Here is a 10,954-nt window from a genome sequence, read left to right as displayed (position 1 = left end):
TGTTTTTTTAGCGACTTTCTTTAGAAAAAAAGTCGCTAAGGGGTCTGAAAACTCGCTAAATATAGTGACAAAGTCGCTAAGTTGGCAACACTGCTTTGAATATGGCTTAATCTTTATAGAAATGGTAAAGCAGTTAATACAGTACTTTTGTTAAACCCCTTGAATTAAAGTTGAAAGTCTTGAATATTGATTGTTTGATTTTAAATCTACTATGTGGTGTACAGAGAGAGAAAATTGCCCCCTGAAAAGTGTCATTATCCAAATACTTTCTGACTCACTGAATGCACAGAATTTTCCAGGTTCATACTATTACTTCCCTGTTGCTTTAATTAGTTACTCTGCTCATTTAGGGTCTAAAAATGAAGTACAAACAGAGAAATTGAGGTCTATCTCAGTTCTCTCCTGCGTCTGCCTTTCAGGAGAGCATATCACAGGTCAGGCCACTGATCATTTGCAGGCCAAACGTGGAGAAGCAGAAGAGTCCTGATGAGGTGACCCGAGGCTCCAAACTGACGTCTCTGTGGCCGTCGTCCTTCTCTCTTCCTCTTATCCTCCTCCTGTCATTACCTCTCTCTGTTTCTCTCATTGTTTTTATCGTGTCTTTCCTCCTTCCGTGGGCCAGTGCTTGACCCCCGCCATGCCTGCTTCAGGATATTAGTTTCATTCCAGAAATGACAGAAAGTTCTACCGACTCATATAATGTAGTGAATAGCGTAATTTCTTTATGAACGAGTAGAAAGACTTGAAGATAATAATAGATTAGCAATACTGAATTTGTGTTCAATGTTTCTTTTCCTCCTTTCTTTAAATATCTTGACTTTAAGCGAAGGTCGTCCCTCGAAACCAAAAAGGCACTGAGAAACTTTCATAACGCGGCGCGTTTTGATCGAGAATGTGCTCACAGTGAACACAACACAAACTCAGCTCCTGCCTCTGTCTCATAAAATCTCACCTTCCGTCTCACTTTTCCTCACCCCCTCGTTTGTAAAAATAGACCTCTCATCTCGCTCCTTATTCTAACAAGCCACTGGAGTGACACAGAGGGGGGGGGGCAAGGTTTTATGGCTGTGCAGGTACTTTTAAAAAGGAAACTAGGAGGCTCGGTAGGAAAACCTGCGAAAGACAATGCTGCCGAACTATGCAATCCCTCTGTTTCTACCGCGGCATCTTAACTGCTGTTCCAGTACGTCTCCTATGTCCTTGGCACTGTCGACACCTTCGTGGCCCCCCGTCCCCTTTTCTTCCTCTGAGGAGTACAGTTTGTGAATGCAGGGACTCGATGGTTCCAAAGTAGAGCGTGACCCAATTTAAAAAGCATTACCAGGAGAGATCTGATACAGCTCCCATCGTGTATGATCTACAGCACATCTGTTATAACGAATAAATTACATGTATTAATTTACGCGCCGCAGACCTCAAAATAAAACGAGCTTTGGTGGCAGTGTGTTACAGGAGTTTGGACACTATTTCACAGTCTTACAGTCATATTTAAAAATGCTTATGTAAATTATGATTTAAGAGGACTAAGCTTGACAATCAGTCATGCTGTTTATTTCAAGCTGGAATATCTAGAAAACGCCATCTTTTGGCTATGTTTGTACTGTACATTTCATTTTATGTTGTTTTGTATGTGTTTTGAAGTTAGGGTTGTTTTTTTTTCTTCCCACGTCACACTACTGATGCTTGCTTGCCTGTAGAAAAATGATCATTTTAGGTTAATATCAGGTTGCACTGTGTTAACTGGTTAGTTTTAGAGATTTTTCTCTCCTAGTTTGTTGTCATGTTGTAGTCTTACATCTTATTTCTATATGTGTTTATCTCTGTTTCATGGGGCCCAGAAATTCAATAAAACTAGATTGTATTTTGACAACAAAAGCCTTTCTTTCTTTCTTTTTTTCTCCACTACCACTTTAAAACCAAGCAGGTTGCAGAAATGAGGCTAAACTGCTGACTTATGTCTTCGTTATAGCTACTACTATTAGCACTCATACATCTTCAAATGTAAAATAGTAAAAACCAACACAATTGTATCTCATATCCCCGTATTGGGCGTTGTTTTTGATTATTGTAGTAAATGCTGGTCCAGGTTCAACATGGCAAGTGACCAATTGCATTGTTATGATGTCATAGTTTTGCATCGTGGAAAAAGCCTGTCGATGGACTCTCAAGAAAAAATAGGATGGCAGTCAGGGTTAGGGTTTGGTGTGTGTTGTGATGGTGTTTCCACATTGCAAAACTATGACATCACAGCTATGTCACTGGTCACTTGCAGTGTTGAACCTGGACCAACAACAACACGAACACAGGGACATCATATCATGCTGTCTTTAACCGGGTGGCAGGAAATATAATAACACACCAGGTTACAAAAATCAAGAGGTGCACGAGTTAGCGAAAACGGCAGCTAATGACAACACTGACAAAGTCGATATCAGTTTAACGTCAACTTTGTGGTACAGTTCTGTTTGCCACGCAGAACATGGTGGGTATAATGGGGTCCTTAACCTCTGGGAGCATCAGCGGTTTCTTTTTACTGTGTCCGGTGTAGTCAGGATATCCAGATAGTAGATTAGGGTTTTCCAGTTCTGGACTTTGTGCCTGCCATTGCTTATCGTTGCAGTTAAATTAATAAAATAAGTCAATAATAGTCTAAAATCTCCCTTTTCGAGACTGCCTTACATTTCCATTTTTAGACTATAGCAAATGGTTTGGAAACTGCATTTTGAAGGAACCAAAGCTGGTTTAAACAGGATTGTTGAGTAAAGCTCTGACTACAAACTGACTACACTGATCTTCTGGTACCAACAATTTTGCCCACACTTTCTGCATTTTCATGTCCAAAATTCAGTTTTAGGTGGTTACACATAGGATTATCTGTAAACCTCCAAAAGCCTCAGCAACACTTTAGGTCAACCGCTATGACTTTAACTTTTTTTATATATATATATTTCACTTCACTCATTTCTGTCCCACTCTGTGATCTAGATTACACTTGCATTGATCTTATCTTGCAGGATCTTATCAATGCAAATATGTATATTTTCCCACCCATCCATGGTGATCCTGGAGCTCATCCCAGGTAACACTAAATGAGAGAGAGAGCTGTACAAGTTGCAGGTCAGTCACATGACATTTTTGCAAAATGTTGAGTTATTGTTTCTGATTTTTTTTTTTTAGACCATGCAGAGTTACAGAATAGGCACTCTGACAAAAGATGACAGTGCTCGGTGCTTGAACTACTTGTGCCTCTTACTCTGTTGAGCCGAAAAAGAAGAATGCAACCCTCATGTCCCAGCAGTGTAGCTGCTCTTGACAAAAGGGCCTGAAGGGGGGAGGGGGGGTCCAATAACGAGGTTAGCGCTCTTCACTCCTCCTCCTCCTCTCACTGCTTGCATTGCCATGGTAACAATCAGAACTGCTGCAGAGGAAACAGACTTTTCATAAGTAAGATTGTGAGCAGCTGCCCAAAGCTAAACTGTAGGTAATAATGTAGGTACAGAAGTGTATCCGTATCTGCTGTGCATGTATATAAAATGGCAAATATCTGTACAGGTTGTTCCTGAATGGAGACGTTTTTAGGGTGTATTAAAGCATTAAAAAAACATCTTACAGACAGTTGAATGCTTACAAGCACACATTCAGTGTGAAGAAATGTTTAAGCACTCAAGTGCTCTTTTGAGTGCAGTTGAAAAGGGGCCTTAATCACTTGCCAGCTTGTTTAAATCCTTCTGCGTGTGAATGCACAGTAGGCATGTGTTCGTGTGATGCCTCACATGTGAAGGCAAAGTCACCGTGTCCTCAGGTAGGAGTGTTTTCTTTTTAAGCGATCTGTTGCCCACCAGTTTCATTTCCAAAACACCTACTCACAGTCCCGAAACTTCAAAGCATGTCAGTAGATTTTTATTAGGAACCCACAGTGTGAACAAAACATCCATTGATCTTAGAGGATGTATGAAGCAGGGTTTTGATTTTAAAGATAAAAGATCTTCAACCAGTGATATTGAGCTTAAACACATTTAAACAAAACAGAGACAAAAACAGCAGCTAGCATGAACGAGATCAACACTGCTGTACAGACAAAGATCAAATCAAAATGTTTTGTCAAATGAGAATAAATGCACCTAGCCGTTTTTGCTGCAGTTTCCTTATCAGATTAAAATGGTACACTTTATGGACTTATACATTACACCTACAGGAGCTTCTTGGTTGTGGAAACCCATGCCATGAAGTTCTCTTTGGACAGTTTTTATGCTGATGTTAATGCCAGAGGAGGGTTGGAGGTCTGCAGTGACTGAGTCAGCAAAGTGTTTGTGACTTTGCACACTAAACACTTCTACTTTACAATAATCCACTTAAAGCTGATGGTGGAATATTTAGTAGGACAGAAATTTCATGAACTGTCTTCCTGCATCAGCAGCATCCTATCACAGTATCATATTGGAGTTCAAGGGGCTCTTTAGAATGCCCCATTCTTTCACAAATAAATAAAGGCAGTAGAGACAGACTGGGGGCCTGATTTTGGACACCTTTGGCAATGGGACTGAAAATATCTGAAATGAAAGACAAAGAGGTGTGGTTCTAAACTTTTGTATGAATGGTATGAATACAATTAGTCCTAAAACAAAATATACCCCACTACATCCCAAACCTTACCACTGTATTCTCTTCAGTATCAACCTGATTAAAAAAAGGTACTTGTGATTAGGTTTGCATACCTTCTGAGATTTATGCTCCACTAAATTATAACTAGACGTTTAGAACCTGCTTAACTCTGAAGACCATTTAGTAATAAGGCAAAGAAGATTTTAAAATATCTTTATAAAATTCTAGCAGCTAATATATTGACAGATCTTCTAAAACTGGGACTTCCCGTCTAATTGCCTCTGATTTGACAAATGTTTTCAACTGACTTGAAGAAACTTGTTTCCAGCTTGGAGATTTCTTGGATTTCATTGGTTAGTCAAAACTAAACACTACCTAGCACTGTGACGGGACAAATTCACAAAAAGCTGGCGCAGGCCAATCCAGTTACATTTCTAAAAATGTGGTAATGCAAGGAGAGAGCATATGTATGAATGCTATTTTCAAAGTCAAGGTTACACAGTGTGACCCAGCTGTTTGCTTTCTCTGTTAGCACAAAAGCCTTCAAGTCAACAGGTGTTGTTTGTTTTTTTGCCCTCTTGGCCTCCTCCTCCCTCTTGCGCCTTGACCCACATTCCTCTGTACTTGGATGTGGAGGAGCAATGTGATCTCACTGATGACCCTCTAGGCATTTAAAATTTATCCCCAAGTCATATGCCTCAGAATGAATAAGCCTGCCAAGGCTTCCCGAGATGTCGAGGTTGATAGACTCAGATGGGCAGAGATTCAGCTGCCTCCAAGTCATTGCCTTGTTTATTACTTGCTTTTGCTTCTTCCAGTTTGCATTTTAGAACTGTTGAACACAATCCCTACACTAATAGACTGCAAAGTCCTTCATTTAAGACCACAACAATAAACTGCACATCCTTTGGAGCTATATCAGATATAAAGTAATAAAATGAGGACAAAATTGGAAAAAAAATGTGACAATATTTGACAATATGGTAAATAAAAACATAACTGTGCCATTTTCAGACTTTTGTTGGGTGTCTGCCTGAAGCCTCATGATGTCTAGAATTTCCACTACCTAGTGATATATTACACTGTATACAGCAGCTTATTTGGTTATATGAGGAATCATGCACTCTCACGCCACTCAATGCCACATGCAAGAGGGGAGAGAGAGGCAGGAGACGAACAAATAGACAACACAGCTCTTGTCTGTAGATGAGGTAGGGTCTGAGCTGTTTCACAGTGCGAAGTCCAGCTCAAGAAGTAAGTGATCTGCAGTCGCTTTGATTCCTGAGGTGCAAATCTGAAAGATTAAAGTAGCTGTGAAGATTATAGGTCTACTGGACACTCTGGCAGTTGCTAATTCCTGCCTTGAGAAGCAGTAGGATGTATGGAAGAGAGTGATGGAGAAGAGAAGGAGACGATTGTGGGACAGGATAAGATGCTGGGTTAAAGCAGAGGTGTGTAATAAAGAAGCAGAAGAAGAAGAAGAAGAAGAAGAAGGGGTGGAAGAGAATGGTGAGGACGCTGACAGTGAGGAAGAAGATGTGAATGAGGAAGAAAATGAAGCAGGAGGAAATCAAGATGAAGAAGAAGTGCAGGCAAAACCAGAGGTGAGGGATGCAGAGGAAACCGAAGAGGACAAAGGAGAAAGTGGTTCAGAAACAGAAGGTTCTGATTTCACAGTTTCTGAGGATAAATATTTTAACAAACACAGAAATGAAGATATCTCTGAAACTCAGACTACTCTGGAGTGGAATGGAGAATTCAACAGTGAAATATTGACAGATGAAGAAGAAACTGTCACAGAATCTTGGGTCACTAAAGAAGATCGTGAAGAAGAAGAGGAAGCTTCTACAGATGATAAGGAAACAGAACCTTCAGTGGATGAAGATGGGGATTTTAGTGATGAAGATGACATAAAGACATATTTCAAAGATGATTACCCCATACATGTTTTTCTCACCTTGAATGAATTCAGGAGTTCATCCGTTCTCACCGACCTTACTTTGAGGACAGAGGATGGGATGCGTTTCTGTGTGCACTCCCCAGTGCTGGCTGCTGTCAGTTCACTTACCTGTGATAATCTAAAAAGAAGCAAAGCAGGAAACAAAAGAGCTGATGAAAGAAAAGACGATGACACATGTGTTAGAGTTCACCCGTGGTCAATCTCTCTTGGTCCTGAGGTAGAGCATGTTGGGTTAGAGGCGATTGTGGAGTTTGCCTACACTGGACAAATACCATTCTTAAACAAGGATAATCTGGACAAGATAAAGGCTGCTGCTCAAACACTGGGTGCACCAAGGGTTCTCGATCTCTGCACTGAGGAAGAAGAGAAGTCCACAAAACCTGGAGGGGATAAGAAAAGGGAAAGTATTTCTACTGCACAACAAATGACGATCAGCCTTCAGTCCATCCAACAGCTGTGGATGGACAGAGTGGGATGTGATGTGACTCTGGAAGCTTGTGGTGGATTGCTTCATGGTGAGTAGACCATTTAATGCTGTCTGGATGCCCACTTTAACTTTTACCTATTTGCTCAAGTAAATTTCTGTGTTGTGATACATTTTCTGTCATCCACAAGTAGGTCCTCAATCAAATTTAACATCACTTCATTCATTGCAAAAGTGACTATATTCAATATTAGATAAATGTGTATTGAGAATTTTACCATCAAATATACATTTTCTTAAGATGCATCTGTAGTTCTGCCAAATAAGTTTTCAGGTTGTTCATATTTCTGTTTTTTTGCAAGGCGACTACTGGGTGGTCCAGATTTCCATATTGTGGAACATTTGACCATCAAATAAATCTGGATTTACATTCTGCACAAAGTGTGTAGTAAACATACGTTGGGCCTTTATAGGCTTCATCTTTAATGAAGTACATTATAAAACAAGCATGTGACCTGGATACAGTATGTTAGAGATATTTACTCATTGATGTCTTTCATCTAGTCCACAGAGTTATCTTGGCTGTAAGCAGTGATTACTTCCGTGGCATGTTCACCTCAGGGATGAAGGAGTCCCATCAGCCTTTTGTGACCCTTCCCTTCCTTTTGGCATCAGAATTAGAAGTTCTAATTGGCTGCTCTTACAGTGGCGCTCTACCTATGAGCTGGCAGTGCATCTTTGAGATCACCAGCACTGCTCTCCAGCTTCAGTACCAACCTGCACTTTCCTTGTGCTACAATTTCCTGTGTCAAGAAATTAATCCTCAAACTTGTCTGGATGTGGTATCTTTTGCTGAGGCCTATGAAATGCCACAGCTTCTTGAATTTGCTGATGATTTTGTCCTCCGGCATTTCCAGATGGTGGCATGCACCTCAAAGTTTACGGACCTTTCAGCTAAAAAGCTCTTGATGTACCTAAACAGTAACTCACTTTATGTTCCATCTGAACTTGTTATATTCAAAGCCGTGGCAGCTTGGATCCAAGCAAAGCCCAGGATAAGGCTCAGACTAGCTCATGAACTTATGAAAACTGTCCAGTTTTCCTTGATGACATTCAAGGAATTCAAGGAAGTGCGATCTCAGACCATGTGGTGTAATCCCAACATGGCAGAGCTGTATGAGGAAATCTTTGAAGATTTCTGCTCCAGTGAGAGTGCACAGCATCAGTTCCGCATCTATATGCCAAAAGAGAGTCTCGTTCTGATTGGAGGTGACCAGATTTCGGAAGACCTGAGTAGCCGCAGCATCAGCAGAGAACTTTGGTTTGGGAATTCCCTCAGGAATCACATAGGGGTAAAAAAGGCATTGGAGTGGAGAAAGCTGGGAGAGATGCCTGAGCCAGCAAGATTCGGGCATGAGGTGGCTGTCCTAAAAGGACGATTGTATGTGTTGGGAGGCAAGAAGTATTATGGCATTGGTGACACCCTTAATAATGTTTACAGGTAAGAGCGGTTCATTGTCAACCCTCCAAAAGCAATAATAACATATACTTAACTGTTTCTTATATGTGCATAATTTCACCACTTGTAGGTATGACCCTTGTGAAAACAGCTGGGAGTTTCTGGCTGAAATGCAAGAAAAAAGATGCTCATTTTCAGTGGTTGTACTTAATGAAAAGATATATGCCATCGGCGGACACAGTGAGACCGATCCTATAGATAGTGTTGAAAGATACTGCCCATCTACAAATTCTTGGAGGTAGGTTGGGGAGAGCATTCATTGTTCATTACCATGTCATTACATTTCTCCTAAATAAGCTGTTTAAAATGATTCAAAACTTTTCAAAATATTGTAGTTTGCTGTCACAAATCACTCATCTTTTCTTTTTCAGTTTCACCTCACCCTTGGATCTGCCTCTGAGCGGGCATGTAGCAAAAGTTACCCAAGGACAGATCTTCATAACAGGAGGGGAAAATAATGATTACCTTTGTGTTGCATCCCTCTTTCTGTACCATCCAGAAACAGGAAGCACCTACCTGGCAAACATGGCTTCACCTCGAGCTCATCACTGTATGGAGATCTTGGGTGAATTTCTTTACGTGGCAGGTGGAGTAACCACTGATGATACCATGACTATTGTTGATCAGCTATCTTGTGAAGTGTACAGTCCAGTGGCTAACTGCTGGACTGCCTTTGCATCTCTGCCAGTGCCGCATGTTGGAGCAGGAAGTGCTGTTTTGGAGGGAAGGTTTTATGTACTGGGTGGATACAGTCAGGAGGACTACACCGACACTAAGGTGGTGCACCGCTATGATCCTGCCAGACAGAAATGGGAGAACATGGGAAAGATGCCCGGGCCAAACAATGATATCCGTGCATGTCTGCTGTGTTTGCCAATGCATTTGCGACTATAAGACATGGTAATAAATCTCATTATTATTTATAATCACAAGAGGAGAATATCTCATTATAAAGTATATGAATTAAGGAGAGATACTTTGAGCTGAACCGCGTAAAGGAAATGAACTGGAACTGTTAATAATTTAAATTAAACAATATGTTTTTCAGTTTTCTGAAAGTTTTTGTCAAAATATCTATCTGAATTTTCTTATTTTCATATAGTGTGTGTGTGTGTGTCAGATATTTAGTGTTCACTTTGGCATCCGATTTTCTTTGGTTATATAACACAAGGTTTAAATTTGATATGAATTAAACTGAGCTGTGTGTGAGTTCCACAGCGGAATGCAATAACAAGGTACGATCACATGAGGGAGCTCTCTGCCTCCCCTCTTGTCTTTACCAAACTTTGTGGTGGGATGCTGGTGAAAACAGCTGTCACTGTAAAAACTGTACACAAAAAGGTTGTTTTGCATTTATTATTCTGAAGAAGTTTCTCAATTTATATTTGCATTAAATTCTACTTGAAAATAAACAACAATGAACTGAGTCCTTTAATAATATAAGTGCACATATTCAGGTAAGTGCTGAGGTAATATTAGGTCAGATCATTAGAAGTTTACACAGAGATAAAGAGATTTGATTGATTGATTGAATCTTTATTTTGAACATGTTGAAAAAGTATAAAAAAAATAGAATTAAGAGAGACAAATGAACAAAGCAAACAAAAGGAAAACGAGCAACCACAATTTGATGACTAATGCTGCTTTAACATTTTAAGACAATGCATAAACCATGAAAGAGTAAAACAAACAAACAAACAAAAAACAGGTTTTGTGGCTGTTTAGGTTATTATACACCGCTGTATTGACCCCACAATTCTACGTGCACCCAATCAACTGCAACCAGCAGAGCTACTGCATTGCTGCTGCTGCCAGTGCCGTCTGCTGAAGGGCTGTCATATGTTGAAATTTGACTGACATTATTCTTCACAAGAATAGCACCTGCTGTGTGAGTGTGAGAGTAGTAGGGTAGTCGGAACTACTGCAACTGAGTAGAGACCATTCACTGGTGCTGTGAAGATTCCTGCAACAGAATAAAGGAAATATATTGTTTTCTTTCTGTCCAGCCAGCCTGGCTGTAGCTCAGGCTGTAGAGCATCATGCAGGGTCATCTGCTAATTGGAGGGTTGGTGGTTTGATCATGCCAAATATAAAAAGCAGTGGTTGGGTGAATGTGGCATGTTGCATAAAGCGCTTTAAATGCTCTAGGGGAGTAGAAAAGAAAAGTACTGCATTATGCAAAATATAGCATTCGGAAAGCGATAAATGGGTCCAGCATTGAATGTGTTTATCCAATGAAAAAATCTGTTCAATTGGTCGCCACATTCATGTTGTGAAGCAGCTGAGTTGTGGATTTCAAACCCCAGACTGTGTTTCAAATACAAATACTTCTCTTTTGCCTTCATCCACTCACTGATGTCCGTGTCGCCTTTCTGTCCACATCCTGGCTCAACAAACAAGAATCACAACAACAATCACCTGAAGAACTACGAGGTTTTTTTTAGTCCCG

At 40.4% G+C, this 10,954-nt stretch overlaps 2 protein-coding genes across 4 annotated transcripts in view; both read left to right on the top strand.

The window, feature by feature from the left end:
• The window catches only part of LOC102193822 (uncharacterized), a 10,689-nt gene extending 9,989 nt beyond the window's left edge, over positions 1-700 (top strand). The window contains exon 7 of the mRNA XM_005751448.1: positions 420-700. Coding sequence (XP_005751505.1) covers positions 420-629 — 210 coding nt within the window. The 3' untranslated portion in view covers positions 630-700. The remainder of the gene's footprint in view (positions 1-419) is intronic.
• A 5,025-nt stretch (positions 701-5,725) lies between these two features.
• On the top strand, positions 5,726-9,876 carry LOC102193538 (kelch-like protein 33). Of its 3 annotated transcripts, none has more exons than XM_013915498.1 (5): positions 5,726-7,077; positions 7,551-8,487; positions 8,576-8,743; positions 8,877-9,070; positions 9,194-9,876. In XM_013915498.1, exons 1-5 carry the CDS (start codon positions 5,997-5,999, stop codon positions 9,397-9,399), a joined length of 2,586 nt encoding a protein of 861 aa, XP_013770952.1. In that variant the 5' UTR covers positions 5,726-5,996; the 3' UTR covers positions 9,400-9,876. The 3 variants fall into 3 exon arrangements, with proteins under 3 accessions (XP_013770952.1, XP_013770951.1, XP_005751504.1); XM_013915497.1 differs by having other exon boundaries at positions 8,877-9,091; XM_005751447.2 differs by having other exon boundaries at positions 8,877-9,876.
• Positions 9,877-10,954: the final 1,078 nt, after the last annotated feature.

This window comes from Pundamilia nyererei, unplaced genomic scaffold (assembly GCF_000239375.1).
Source record: "Pundamilia nyererei isolate P.nyererei 1_Seehausen unplaced genomic scaffold, PunNye1.0 scaffold00312, whole genome shotgun sequence".
Lineage (NCBI taxonomy): Eukaryota > Metazoa > Chordata > Actinopteri > Cichliformes > Cichlidae > Pundamilia > Pundamilia nyererei.
The sequence above is the reverse complement of the archived record's forward strand: the minus strand, read 5'-3'. Positions and strand labels throughout refer to the sequence as shown.